This window comes from Haliotis asinina, chromosome 2, assembly GCF_037392515.1.
Source record: "Haliotis asinina isolate JCU_RB_2024 chromosome 2, JCU_Hal_asi_v2, whole genome shotgun sequence".
Classification (NCBI taxonomy): domain Eukaryota; kingdom Metazoa; phylum Mollusca; class Gastropoda; order Lepetellida; family Haliotidae; genus Haliotis; species Haliotis asinina.
The window spans coordinates 15,155,203-15,171,117 of record NC_090281.1 but is presented as its reverse complement, the minus strand read 5'-3'; the positions used below and the strand labels follow the sequence as shown (position 1 = coordinate 15,171,117).

The window sequence follows — 15,915 nt, the reverse complement described above, 5'->3', positions numbered from 1 at the left end:
TGTTGGTGATCTACAGCCCGTGTTTTATATCGTATTGTCTTCTCTCATTACAGTGTTTGAGTTTTACATGCTAGTTTTATGTTCATACCTGTGGTAGTCTAGTAGTTTCACTGTCCATTGTCGACAGGTTTTACTCTTCCAGACGTTTTCATTTTATTAAGTGAATTGTTCTCGTCACACATTTCCAGGGTCGAAGGAATGAAGTTTTACTTACAAATACACCAAGGGCAAAGCTTTGTGCAATCAGCTCAAAGGACATCTTTTCCATCAATTAACAAGACGAACAAATTCTCTCCAGTGACATTGTTGAAAGAAGTGTCGGTGTGCTCAACATTCAGAGAGTGAACTGATTTTGGTGAGAACTGGACTGCAACCTACGCAGCATCCTGTAACGTTAGCTTAGGGTGACACTAAACAGATTAGATAGAACAAATATTCTGGAACTGGTCGGTTTTTCAAGAACCAAGGGAATACAGATCCGCTATGAATAACCCGTAGTTAGCTATTGGAGGCACCCGTGAACAGCTACCTCCTCGTGGTGGGTGCTGGGTAACGCAAAGAGCTGTTCAAATCCCCGTGTGGACCCGGGTCAACTAGGTCCATAGCACCCCATTGGTGGTTGCAAGGAGCGACCGAATTGGGCAACCTGTTTGCCGTGGGTTGAGTCCCGTGTCGGTGGAGGACGGTAGTCTGGTGGTTGAGGGCAATTGGATCCTGGTATGTGTTCCTGTTGCCTAACAAACCACTCTGGCCCTAACTTCACCAAGACGGGTGGTAGAATCGGCTGGTCACGCCATGCCCTGTGCATGAACGTTATTTTTGATTACTGAGAAAGGTTTAGATCAATTTCGACCATTTTGACATTGTATGTTCCAAACATGTCATATACTTCCATTGCCTAGAGTCCTATGCCAGAAGGCGGTGGCACTTGGGCCAGTCTGGTAGGACATATCTTTTTCAAGATATAATCCTGCTTGAGTATACACTCCTGGTATCCTTGGAGTCGTCTGTTGGAGGAGGTCCACAGATATGAAACATCGTCCATGTAGACACTCCATGGTGGGTGGGGAGCTAGGAGGATGAATCCTATTCGATATAACCATGGCACCCCGACAAAAAAAAAACGTTCACACGAATCTAATGATTCGCGCTCTTCAGATGATGATGTAATGACTCTTCAAAATAATCTTGATCATTGGGCACGATTTCTTGTTATGTCTTCTCTCAAGTTAAATCCCTTTGCCATTGCTAAGGGCATTGAAGGCTTAGCTGGAGACGTAAAGAAGGTTAAAAAAGCTTCAATCTGGACTTCTGCTGATAGAATGTAAGAAACAGATCCAGTCTCAAATTTTACTCTCTACCAAATCACTGGCAAATGTTCCTGTTGAGATTTCACCTCATAGAACCTTAAACAGCACTAAAGGCATTGTACGCGACGTAGGGCGATGCCTATCAGACATGAATGTGTGACATTGTTTCAGAAATTCACTCACAGGGAGTAACTGATGTAAAGCGATTCACATCAAGAAAAGACAATGACGTCACGAACACAAATACATATTTGTTGACCTTTGGTGTCCCAACACGCCCGGACTCACTCAAAGCTGAGTATTGCAATTTAAAGTAAGATGTTTTATACCAAATCCCCTTAGATGCTATTCTTGTCAAAACTATGGACATGGCTCAAAATCTTGCGGAAACCCAGCCGCCTGTCATAGATGTGGTGGGAAATGTGACAATAGCAGACTATGTGACAAATCTCCTTCTTGTGTAATCATCTTTAGAGATGTTTCTTCATACTTTTGATGATATTTGGACATCTGGAAATTTTCCTTCATCGTGGCGTGATGCTATGATTATGCCCATACCTAAACCTGGACGTGATCATACTGACCATTATAGGCCGATTTCATTGACTAGCTGCGTTTGTAAGACCATGGAACGCATGATAAATAATCGACTTGTTTGGTACTTGGAAACAAATAACTTAATTACAGATATTCAATGTGGTTTCCGTAAAAACAGAAGTACCATCGATTATTTAGTGCGTTTAGAATCTTTTGTTAAGAATGCCATAATTAATAAACAACATGCGGTGTCGTTATTTTATTTAGTAAAAGCATACGACACAACCTGTAAACATGGCATTTTAAGAGACTTACACGACTTTGGATTGCGAGGCCGCTTGCCCCAATTTATATTCAACTTTTTGAATAACAGGTAATTTCAAGTCCGCGTGGGTTCTACCCTGTTTGATCATTACAATCAGGATCAGGATGTCCCACAAGGCAGTATTTAGTCTGTCACATTGTTTAGCATTAAGATCAACAGTTTATCCAAGGTTTTAAACAAGTTCGGTGAAGAAATATTGAATGGTTTTATGTTCTGCTACGGAAAGACGGACGGACTACATTTTAATACCCCTCGTAAAACCCGTTGAGGAATCAATTTTAGAATTGTCTCTTCTCCAACATGCCAGTTAGTACAGCCAGAGGAATATTTAACAATAACAAAACCGAAAAAGTCAGAAACAAATCAACAGCTCTATCAACGAGAGTGTAATCATTTGTTTTCTCAGACACATCATACGATCTATTATTACCGATGGATCGAAAGATAACTTCTTTGAGTGGCATTTTAGAAGATGAACAAATATTATGGATAACATTTTTTATTGCAGGGGTAAAAAATCATGTCCTGCTCTGACAATGGTACAAGATTCTGTATCGAAACGTCGCACTCGGGAAAGGAAATTGTTATCCATTTTGTTCAACATTGTATCCAAGCACGGTGTCACCGGCATTGCATCCAGGACTTTATCATCAAGAATACCGGTTAACCCTTCTAGTTTTACAACAGAATCAAAGGAATACATCTGCAAACAGCATTAACCATCCATATCATTTTCAGATTCCCTTCTTATCTACAGGGTGTAAAAAATCAACTGAGCAAACATCGATCGTGCTACTGCCAATACGTCATGTCTATTCTGTACACGGTATTAGCAACCGAGATTGTGTTTTTTATTAATCCTTACAGGGGGTTGGAATATTGAACCATTATTGTCCTTTTGAGAGTGTACATACCTCTAATATTCCATCACAGGGGATAACTAATTCAAATCAAGGATCTTGAAGGATCTTTTTAATACTATCAGTTCTCTTTCAGTAATTGGATTTTTAAAAAGAAGATTTTTGAATGATTTGTAAATACATAAATATTTTATGACTGGAATTTAAATAAGTACATAGTAACATACTGCAAAATTATTGTCCTCGTTGAGAGGGTACATAATTCCCAAAGCATTCACAATAAATTAAATCTTTCCACTTTTTTAAAAGTAGAATATGTGTCCTTATAATGTATGGCTAGATTTGTTTAAGTTGTTAACGGATGAAAGAATGTTGTTAATACAGCCAGGGTCAACGGTGGAAGCAAATGTACTAAGTCTGTTAGTCCCCATGGCCCCCAAATTCTACACTAACAACTAGTCTCTGAAATGAACATATGTTACTGAAAAAGGTTCATAGTGAAAAAATTAATATAGCGAAATGGAGTCCAGAGACTTTTATTTATTTTAAGAAGCTGAAGATAAGGGAATTTATACATGCCACATTTTCTAGACTTGAGTGGGCTTTATTGGATATATTTGCTTCAGGGTCTGCACGACAGACTACACAAATACTCTGAGACATAAACAACGTTTTAAGCTGTTACTCTGTATCACTGAAATGTACACAATTTCAAATGGTGTATATCGAAATAACCCACAGTGGCAAAACTGGGCGTTCAATAGGTTGCGTAATAGGATATCCAGAAAAGCATGGTCACTCGTAAAATCAGGCAAAACTTTGATAAAACACGACTAGCTTCTGAAAATAATAAATCACGCGCACACTATAGATGGCAATTAGGTCGTTCAGCCAGATGTGCACGTGACGATGGACCATGGACTCACCTGGCATGAGATGCATGAACTACCCATAGGCATACGGGGCCATCTCAAAGATAGTTCATACTTTCTGATGGGTGTTGAATATGTCTCATCTACTGATTAACACCTTACGTGTTTTTCTTTCCTAAAGTTTATGTTGTGCGTCTGATACCCATAGAAAAGCTTAAATCATCCATCGTATTAAATCAGCCACACACACACACACGCGCGCACACACACACAGAGAGAGCCTGGCTCATTTCTGCCCTAAGCCCTTTTCTACGATTCCCTACCATTGAGGCACCCGTGGCGAGCCACCTCCTCGTGGAGGGTGCTGGGTAATGCCAAGAGCTCGCCAACACCCCCGTTGTGGACCCGGGGGTATATTTGGTCAACCAACCTGTTAGCCGTGGGTTGCGGCCCTGTGTCGGTGGAGGAGGGGATCCTGGTGGATGAGGGCAATAGGGGCCTGGAACCGTGTTCCTATTGCCTAACACACCACTTTGGCCCTGACTTCACCTAGACGGGTGGTAGAATGGGCCCGGTTCTATCAATCGGCTGGTCATGCCAAGCCCTGTTCATAGCTCACTTTTTGCACATTCAACATGTTGGGTATTGGTTCTTGTGATTATCAATTTCAATATAAAAATCTTTGTTACATTTAATTGCCTAGAGTCTAATGCCAGAGGGCGGTGGCTCATGGGCCAATCTGGTTGTATGGACCTCTAAATTCTGAGTTTCTGAGGACTTATGTAATGGGCCGAACCAGCCTGGCATTTGATCTTTTAGATTTCTTAGCTATTTATGTCCTTATTTCTGGAGTATAACATCCCTGTAACCCTGGTGTTGCAGTCTGGTTTCCGCTGCAGCATCGTCCATGTTGACACTCGATGGCGGGTGGGGAGCAGGGTTGTCGAATAATATTCTAATACCATGGCTCAAAATATGCATTCTGGTTCATCAAAGACGTACAAGCGGAGACATCTTTCTTCGTCATCCGATGAGGAGGTATCCCCTTCAGTGAATGATTCTTGGCCAAGGTTTTTGGTTATTGCAACTGATGATGGGAGTCCATTTAATATAAACACTTTTGCTGTTTCCAAGGGCATCCAGGGTGTCTGCGGAGAGGTAAAGAATGTCACTCGCCTCAGAAATGGTTCCCTCTTGGTAGAATGTATACGACGACAACAATCTGTCAATCTGCTGGGCTTGCAGCATTTTGTTAACAAACAGGTTGTTGTCTCCGTTCATAAGACACTGAATACTTGTAGAGGCATTGTTAGAGACAGGTCTCATTGTTTGTCAGACATGTCGGAAGAAGAAATTGTGGCCGAGTTGAAAGACCAAGGTGTTACTTCTGTGACGCGTTTCATCAGGAAACAGGATTCAAATGTGGTCAAAACTAACACCTACCTTTTCACTTTTTGTATGACAGTACTCCCTAAATCTGTTAAAGCAGGATACTGTAATATCGGAGTGGAAGTCTATGTACCAAATCCACTCCGGTGTTACAAATGCCAAAAGTTTGGACACGGTGCAAGATCTTGCACAGGCCAGTCTGTATGCTCACGTTGCAGTGGACCTCATGAGAGTACTGATTGCACTGATACCATCAAGTGCGCCAACTGCAGTGGTGAACATCTGGCTTCGTCTAAATCTTGCCTAAAGTTTGAATATGAAAGCCAAGTTCTAAAAATCAAATACACAAATAACATCTCTTATTTTGAGGCAAAGAAATTAGTAAAGAATTCATCTAAATCTTCTACTGGTCAAACATATTCAGCTACAGTTTCTTCGTCTGCTCCAACACCTGGTAAGAAATCAGTTTCAACATCCTGTCAGACTTTAATATCTTGGGTGAATGCAACTCAGATAACCTTGGATGACAATCCTCCAATATCACATGAGTCTCAACGCTCCTCATCGTCCCAGACAGAATCTCAGCCAGAAGCCATGAATTCAACACAGGCGACAAAAGGCGTTGATCATATTTCTAGCAAAGAAAAGACAAAACTGAGGAAAAAGACCAGAACTCTTCAACATAGAAGAGTCACCATCAGTGACGGTTCAAAATCAGTTTGAAGCGCTTGACATGGAGATCGCTCCTTCACAAACAGGGTGCAGGAGTGGCGCTACCAAACACGCACGGTCTCCAGTTGAACCTCCCTAGATATTTTTTATGACATTAGTACAATGGAATTGCAGAGGCCTTAGGAACAATTTTAACGACCTACAATTATTATCACAAGATTATACACCATCGGCGTTTAGTTTACAAGAGACTTATCTGAAAAGTACTGATAAATTTGAATTGCGCCAGTATAATTCATTTCATTCATTCTCACCTGAAGGTGATAAAGCCACTGGCGGTGCTTCTATTCTTGTGAGGCATGATGTAATCCATAGCTCAGTTCCCCTTAAAAGTAACCTTCAGGCTGTTGCGGTCCGGCTTACTTTGCAGATAACCTTTACGCTTTGTTCTTTGTACATCTCTCCTTCTTCAGCTCTTCAGCAGTCCGATCTTCAGGATCTATTCGACCAGCTTCCTAAACCATGCATAATCATGGGTGATCTTAATGCCCTTAACCCTTTGTGGGGAAGTGCCGATACCAACAATAAAGGTAAAATTCTTGAAGATTTCATTGCAAATAATAATTTGTGCATATTTAATGATGGATCTGTCACATATTTACACCCTGGTTTTGGAACCTATTCTGCACTCGATCTGTCGCTCACAGATGCAAACATATATAACGAATTCGAATGGTCTGTCCACGACGATCTTTGTGGAAGTGACCATTTTCCCACAATAATTTCAGCTATAAATCCGAATGATGAACTCCCTGCAACAAGGTGGAATTTTGATAAAGTAAATAATGCTAAGGCTCGACGTACTTTTAAACAAAGTAAACGCCAGTCTTGGAAGACCTTTGTATCAAATATTAATTCACGTACACCAATGACAAAGGTGTGGAACATGGTACAGAGAATCAAGGGTAAAGGTAGAAATTCTAGTGTTCATCATTTAAAAGATGGACCCGAGGTTTTAACAGATAAAATTGACATTGCAAACAAGTTGGGTGAAACTTTAGCTAGGCATTCTTCTTCCTCAAACTATAATACAAAGTTTCAGAAATATAAAGATCAACAAGAAAAACGTAATATTAACTTTCATTCTGATAATGGTGAAGATTATAATGAACTCTTTTCACTACATGAGCTGAATACTGCCCTATCGCAAGCTCACGATACGGCAACAGGTGCTGATAATATCCACTATCAGCTCCTGAAACATTTACCTAATACATGTCTTGAAACTCTTCTGAACATTTTTGATCATATTTGGACAACAGGCCATTTTCCTCCGTCGTGGCGTCAAGCCATTGTTGTACCTATACCTAAGCCTGGTCGGGATCATACAGATCCATCAAACTACAGACCTATTTCACTAACTACCTGCGTTTGCAAGACCATGGAACGCATGGTCAATAATAGATTAGTGTGTTTTTTAGAATCCAATAATCTTATTACTAACATCCAATGTGGTCTTCGCAAAATAGAAGCACTATTGACCATTTGGTGCGACTAGAATCATTTGTTAAAAATTCCATTTTCCATAACCAGCATGCTGTATCAATCTTTTTCGACCTTGAAAAAGCTTATGATACAACATGGAAATATGGTATCTTAAGAGATTTACATGATTTTGGTTTGAGAGGCCGTTTGCCTCATTTTATATCACAATTTTTAGCAGGCAGACAATTTCAAGTTCGTGTCGGATCATCCCTGTCTGACCATTATAATCAGGATCAGGGGGTTCCACAAGGCAGTATTTTGTCTGTTACTTTGTTTAGCATATAAATCAATAGTCTCTCGAAAGTATTACATGATTCAATAGATGGGTCATTGTTTGTGGATGATTTTAATGTTTCATGTCGTGGTAAAAATATGCATACCATTTAGAGACAATTACAGATGTGTTTAAATAAAATTCATAAATGGTCACTTGAGAATGGATTTAAGTTTTCACAGATAAAAACCAAATGTATACATTTTTGTCGGAAATATAAGCCTCAAAAAGATCCTGAACTGTTTTTAGATGGCTCTCCAATTACCGTTGTAAAGGAAGCCAAGTTTCTTGGACTGATTTTCGACAAACATTTGACCTTTTTACCACATATTAAGTATTTGAAGACCAAATGCCTAAAAGCATTAGATCTCCTAAAAGTGGTGTCCAATTTAAAGTGGGGAGGGGATCAAACTACTCTCCTTCATTTGTACAGATCACTCATCCGATCAAAGCTTGATTATGGTTCCATCGTGTATGGCGGGGCCTGTCGAAGCAACTGGAAACTGCTTGTTTCTATCCATCACCAGGGTTTAAGACTTTGTCTTGGATCTTTCCGCACTTTTCCTATTGACAGCATTTATGTTGAAGCTGATGAGCCTTCTTTAACCCAAAGACGTATTAATTTATCTTTGCAGTACACTACTAAACTATATTCTAATCAGACGAACCCTGCATATAACTGTGTATTCCATCCCCTCAATGAGGATCTGTACAACAAAAAATCTTCTCTTGTTCCACCTCTAGGGATAAGGATTAAACCTTTCCTTTCTGCTGCTGGCATTGACCTAGAAAATATTTCTCCTTCTCGTCTGCTGTCTTCTCCTCCTTGGCAATTGGTTAGGCCACAAGTCGACCTAACCTTGACTATATTTAAGAAATCAGAAACGAATGAGTTACAATATAAACAAGGATATTATCAATTACAAAGTAAGTATAATACATATAGATCCATATTTACAGATGGGTCCAAGTATGGTGGGGCAGTGGCTTGTGCCACTGTCGTTGGATTCAAAACAGTATCTTCTCGACTGCCAGATCATACCTCAATTTTCACAGCTGAAGCAAACGCTATACTAACAGCCTTAAAATATATCAATAAGCATTCCAAATATAAGCAGTATATAATCTTTTCAGACACTCTTTCGTGCCTTCAAGCTATTAAGGGTCTTTCTACCAAACATCCACTTTTAGTAGAGATTATTGAATTGTACAATGATCTTGCTTCTGGCCAATACGACGTCGTCTTTTGTTGGTTACCCAGCCACGTTGGCATTTCTGGGAACACACTTGCCGATCTTGCTGCCAAAGCAGAACTCACCAAATCTATGACACCACTTCTTATTCCATACTCTGATTATAAAGATGTCATCCGATCTTACATCCGGGATCTTATGCAGAAAAAGTGGCACACCCAGGCAGGTATCAATAAATTACATGAAATTAAACCCCACATTGGTTACACCTTCTTGGGTTGTCAGTCTACATTTGATGAGGTCATCATAAGGCGATGTCGTATTGGCCACACTAGATATACTCAAGAATATCTATTGAAAGATGAGGATCCTCCGTTCTGTATCCCTTGTGATGAAAGAATCACAGTCAAGCATGTCTTGCTTGACTGTGTTGAATATTCCATCACAAGGGATAAGTATACACCTGGAAATTAATCAAGCAACACCCCAATTTTTTCTATTGGAGCAACTTTGAAGTGTTCTGACAATCAAAATATGCCGGGTTGATATAGTTTGACACTTTTTTATTCAACAGACGATCTCTGACAAACAACTTAAAGGGAAAAAGTATCAAGACTTTGCTTTATTGCAACGAAATCCAAATTCTTAAAACTGTCTTAAATTCATGAAAAAATGGACACAATTTACTATTCATCCACAGACGTTGTTGTCAGGTGTATTAACACAAATGTCACATGGAAAGAAAGAACAGTCATCTGAGAGTCTGCACACCGACTTTCATCAATATCTAGTGTGTCCTCCCTGCGCACGCACCACCGATTCCAGACGCCTCCTCATTCCTTGGATGAGTCTCCGGATCTGATTCTGGGGGATCCTGTTCCACTCCTCATGCAGGGCAGCCGTCAATTCGTTGAGATTATGGACTGGTGGGTCTCTCTGCCTCACACGACGGCCAATAAAGTCCCACAAATGTTCAATGGGGTTGAGGTCAGGGCTCATGGCAGGCCATGGAATTCTGTCAATTGCATTTTGCCGCAAAAAATCATTTACAGCATGCGCCCTGTGAGGTCTAGCATTGTCGTCCATAAATATGGGTCTCGTTGCCAGAGGATGGTTCTCAAAATGAGGTACCACAGCCCTGTCAAGAACCTCCTGTTGGTAACGAACACCGTTAAGGTTGCCACGGATGGTAATGATATCCAACTTGCAGTTCATGGAAATGCACCCCCATACCATAACGGAACCTCCCCCAAAGGCCACAGTCTCCTGGATGTTCCGTGGAGCCATTGCTGTGTTCCTCTGCCTCCAGACCCGAGTACGACCGTCCACCATGTGCAGCAAGAACCGGCTCTCATCTGAGAAATGGACCTTCCTCCAAGAGGCAATGTTCCAGTGCAAACGGTCATTACACCAGGCCAGTCGGGCTGCCTTATGGGCTGGAGACAGTCTGGGTCGCTTGATTGGCCTCCTTGCCCGGTATCCTGCAGCTTTCAGACGATTCCGAACAGTCCTGTTCGAGATGGGTCTCCCTGGAAGCCACTCCTGTCTCAACCGAGAGCTCGAGTCGAAGGACCTGCGCCGTACAAGTCTCAGTAAAGCTCTGTCCTCCCGGACTGTGGTCTTCCTGGGTCTTCCTGGTCTAGGCAGGTCTTTAACTTCATTAGTGGCCCGGTATTTTTTCAAAAGTTTTGAAATTATGGAATGATGTCGTCCGATTTGAGTCCCGATTTGTCTTAGAGACATACCAGCATTCCTCATGCCGATTATTTGCCAACGAGTGGCCTCTGATAATTTCCTACGTGCCATGACATTGAAATGAATGAAAAACCGAATGCAATCGACAACCTGCGCTTGTAAACACCCCAGGGAAAAAGTGCATTTTTCGAAAGTTGAGGTTAAAGCAATGCACGTGCGCTGTGCAAGCTTCACGCGCGTCATATCAACCCATGAAAAGCTCATGCTGTATGTCAATACATCAAAATTGAATAATCAATCATCAAAATTACTTCGTTAAACTTTGTTAAGTTTTTATGTGTCTTTGAATTTGGTGTTGCTTAATTAATTTCCATATGTATATTTTAAAACACGAACCATGAAGGATCTTTTCAGTAATGTTAATCATCATTTAATTATCGCATATTTAAAAGAATTAGATTTGTTATCCGATTTGTGAATAGATAAATATGTTATAAGTGGTCATTTGGATTAGTAACTGGGATTGTTAGTGGCTGTACCTTCAAGGGGGGTTGAAGTAGAGTAAAATTATTGTCCTCCTGAGAAGGTGCGTAAGTTCCAAGGCATTCAAAGGTGAGTGCGTGAGTGAGTGAGTTAATATTTATCGTCACCATTCAAAGGTAATTTATATTGACCGTCTATTTTAATTGTAGTATCCCTGTCATTTTAATTTTGGCTAAAATTCACTTCATCGCCTGCAGCTGAACGGATGATATAAATCCAGCTAGGGTCCATGCAGGTAGCAAAAGTACTGTAAGTCCCCATGGTCCCTAGTATGGTGACCTACCTTCAGTTGTTGGCGACCTATAGCCTGTTTTTATTCTCTGTATCGTCCTCTCTAGTTTAAGTGTTTTAGATTTCATGACTAGTTTTAACATCAATATATTTGTGATAATCTAGTTAGTTTTACTGTCCTTTGTCGACGGACATTTTAGATTGATTACCTTGTTTTCATCGCTATATGGCTGTAATATTGCCGATGCGATGTAAAAATTTAACTCACTCACTCACCCCTACCATTGAGACTATAGTTAGACCTACCTTAACTTAAAAGATGTATCACACTTTCACATATTAGAGACATTAATAGATATATTTGCAAAAAAAGGGTTTTTATTTTTCATTTTTTCCGACAGTACTTCAGAATAGTGATCTACCTTCAGTTGTTGTGAATCTATACCCTGTTTGTATATTGCATTCAATTTGTAATTTATATTAAAAATATTTTGCATTTAATTACTAGTTTTAAATTCATTTCTGTGATAATCTGGCTGTTTTACTGTCCATTACAAACAGGTGAGAATCTAACTTTATTTATATTCACATATAAATTTACAACTTTCTTAGTCATGATATGACGGAAATACTGCCGATGTCACTTAAAAAATAACTCACTCACTCATTCACTCACTCACTCAAAAACATCTAAAGTAAATTTAGGCCCACCAAACTTTTAATCGTAGCATATTTGTTATATAGAAAGTTCAGGCACCTATCTACAGCTTGTTCTGCTTTACCTGAGCTACTCTACATACATGACTCGGGAGTTCAAATGGCACGCACACACAAGGTTCAATGAAATTCATTTAAGTGGGAGCAGAGAGTGTTGTTATTGTTGCGTTCGTGCAAAGTATGTTTACATGGATTCGTTACAGAACTTGTCTCGGAATACAACACTTCTGAAAGAAAACCTAATCATTTCATGTTTTAATTGAATAGTGAATACAATCTTATGCTATCTATTTGGGTTTACGAACGTTACAGCGTACAGCCGTCAGTTACTTTCACAGTCTTGTTTACTCTCGCTGTCACACTACACCCAGTTCAGCTATCACTGGAAACACCAGTTGCTGCTACTGCTCACTACCTAAAAGCCCGAATCGGACACATCAAACCATCTTTTTAAAACAAAGTTAGGACATTGCTAACGATTTCTCGACACTGAGATGTCAAACGACATTGTCTCGGCTGTTCAGACATGTTGACAATCAACTGACAAAGATGCACCCCCTCGCAATAAGAGTCCCAACCAGTCTCGCAATACATTAATATTCACTCGACCAGGTCAAGCTCAACAAGCTATGAGTGTAGTTACAATGCAACATGAGCCAAGATAACACATTAAACACTCCACACGAGAGCAGCGGAATGTCTCAGTTACATGTGAAATTACATTTGTATACTTTGACTCAGATGGAATCCCTTGAATATGAACATGTTTGCTATTTGTTAGAAGTAACCATTGCCAATCTATGGTTCTAACCAAGGAAGAGAATAAAAACCACTGATATTTACCAAAATACTACTGACTAAGTACTGACTGACTAAATACTAAACCTGACATGTCAATATTGAAGTTCTGGGGGAACATTTATTCCTTTTTGTAAATATATACCCATGCAAATCTTTGATATTTTCTATCATAAACTAAAACGTCTAAAGCCACCTTTTCGCAGATTGTCAGAAACCTCTAAAAAGAAAAATCAATCACCCAGTGGGAAAGTTTATTATTTCTGATTCCGTATTCCTCTGTTTCCAACAAAAAAGCATGAGATTTGTATTAGACAATCGTAATGTTCAGATTTGTCTCAACAAACCCTCGCTGCTGATGAGTTGATTTGTCGGCGATGGTGATTTTCACGTTGAAACTGCCCTGGAAACAAAACATTATCTTGAATCAGTTCCTTTTGACCATTGCAACTCGCATAATCTGCCCTGTTTTCGACTCCATTATAAGAATGTGTATATGAATCACTATCAAATACTACTAGTAATGGTGCCGTTTTCACGAGGTAAATTCCAAACCGAAACGAATAGGCTGGACCATTAATCAAACGTCATTAATTGGATCAGTTTCCCTGAAACCCGAGTCGCACTGCGACCAAAAGTTCTCTGTAGCGACCGCTATCTTTGAAGACACTGGCAAGCTCGGCTGTAACGGCGGCTCAGCTGATTGGCTACTGAGAATGCGGAGTCAGCAAAGGAAGGTAATACATTTATCGAGCCGAGCCGTACATGCAGCCAGGGTATCCACAGACTTATCGGAACGTATACTCTGGAGCAGGGAGAAAATGTTGTATATTATCCCTGCCTGGAGATATCGAGAAAAAGCCCGGGAAAGCCCCATTCTCTGTCGTTGACTGAGGTTCAAATCTGATCATTGGGATCATCTTGTGTTTTGTTAATAGTACTTCAGTTATTTACTTCCTGTTTTATGCTGCAAAACACTTTTTATAGTACATAATCCCACTGGCAGATTAATAAAACACACTTGCAACGAACAGAAACTTGCAAAGTCAATTCCACGAATCATACATATTATATTTAAAGTTGGCTGCTTTCTCGATACACTCATGAAAGACACCTAAATGATTTAGCATTGATTACAACGTAGTATTCTATAAACACGATGCATTATATCTTTAGCAAACTGCATCATGCAAAATGATAAGTGTGAGACTCATTACTCTATTATCGTATCACCAAATTAGGGGAAACCAGCTTCTACTTCTTTCTACGACAGTCAGTCTTGTTAACTTGCCTTAAGAGCATCGAGTTATTGGAATACCTGTGTCAACCAAGTCAGCGTGTCTGATCACCTACTCTTACGACAAGCATTGGTTGCGAAAGACCAATTCTACCCAGGATCTTGGTGGGTTTCATCCATTTTCGAGTACATTAATTGTGCGGGTTTGGATGGCAACAAATACAAAATCAGCACGGGACAGAAAATATATAACATTTTGTGTAAATTAGTTTTAAGTTTCCTTTTTCCATACTTGTTATCTGTAGATCGTATCCTTACCAAGCAACATGTAGAATCGTGTTTTCCTGAATTTGCGTGTTTTCGTAGTGTTTTAAAGCAAGGGAGTATTTGTTTCAACAGGTGGGATAATAAATAGGTAAATTTGCGAGAAGCGAGATTAGCGAGAAGGTGAATTTGAAATACGGGGCTGAGCAAAACTGGAGTGTGATGTTAAAATACTCACATCCAGAATGAGAAGCCAGTTGGAACTGAGGCTAGAAACGGTGAACTTCGTCGGCGACATGTGGAACCTGCCTGGCTTAAAAGGGCAGCTACAAGGGATACCGTTTTCAATAAATTGGTCAGGGCACACTCCATTTTGTTTGAAGCTGTTCAAGAAGCTGCATGGGTCAGTGTAGTGGCTGTGGAAGGCATCGATACCGTGTACATAAAAGCATGAAACAGGGAAAACATTGCTGCACTCTACTGTTGTAAGGGTTAGAGTTACATCAACAAACACTTATAGATTTAATTACTAGTTTTAAGTGTATCTGTTATAGTCTAATTGGTTTTACTGTCCTTGTAGACAGATGTTTTTAGCTGCTCACCTTGTTTTCATCACCATATGGCTGTAATATTGTTGATTTAAACGATGTAAAAGTTTAACTTACTCATTCAATAACATGTGCTTCACAGTGGATTTGACTTAAAATCTAAACACTCTCAGAACTCATTTATGGAAGTATCTTTGTACCTATCGCAGTACTTACCACGTCCCAAAATTATTCATGCAAGGTACCTTCGTCCGGCCTCCATTTAGTCTACTCTTTTCCATGAGGATATCCATGACAAAGTTGTTAGAGATATCTTGAGAGATGAATCCGTCAAACGATACGATAATGTCCCCGGGAAGTTTGATGGGACTTGGGTTGATCTCCAGTTGTGGTCTCAACACCCATTCGTCTTAAAACAGAACTGAAATACTGAAGCTATAAAAGGCCGGGCGGGACAACTTAGGAAAGGCCAGCGAGTCCTAACTTGACACACAGAAGGGAGCAAGCTACAAAGACATATTTTATATCATTGGAAAGATCTCGAGGAGATGAAGACGAAAAGTCCATGTGCCAGTGTGTTCACGTGTTAATAAGCTCACAAATTGACTCTGAAAATGCATTTCTGCCGAAATTTCTGGCAGAATTTTTTTTCTGCTGACATTTCTGGCAGAATTTTTTTTCCTGCAGAAGTCTCTGGCAGAATTATTTTTCCTACAGAAATTTCTGGCAGGAATTTTTATTTCACTACCATAATTATCTTAACTGAATAAAATCACAGATCTCAGGTATCTTTGGATACCTTATTATGGACTTTCTTTAGATGATGTGTTCTTGATAGTACATAGTGGACCCGTGAAGGTCCCGGGGTAGAATAGGCCTTCAGCAACCCATGCTTGCCATAAAAG

General features: G+C 40.0%; 1 protein-coding gene across 1 annotated transcript in view; it reads right to left on the bottom strand.

Moving 5' to 3' along the window:
* Window positions 1-13,201: 13,201 nt before the first annotated feature.
* LOC137272289 (uncharacterized) overlaps window positions 13,202-15,915 on the bottom strand; it is a 39,243-nt gene continuing 36,529 nt past the window's right edge. The window contains exons 5-7 of the mRNA XM_067804653.1: window positions 15,227-15,419; window positions 14,701-14,878; window positions 13,202-13,364 (exon numbers count right to left, since the gene is read on the bottom strand). Coding sequence (XP_067660754.1) covers window positions 13,272-13,364; window positions 14,701-14,878; window positions 15,227-15,419 — 464 coding nt within the window. The 3' untranslated portion in view covers window positions 13,202-13,271. The remainder of the gene's footprint in view (window positions 13,365-14,700; window positions 14,879-15,226; window positions 15,420-15,915) is intronic.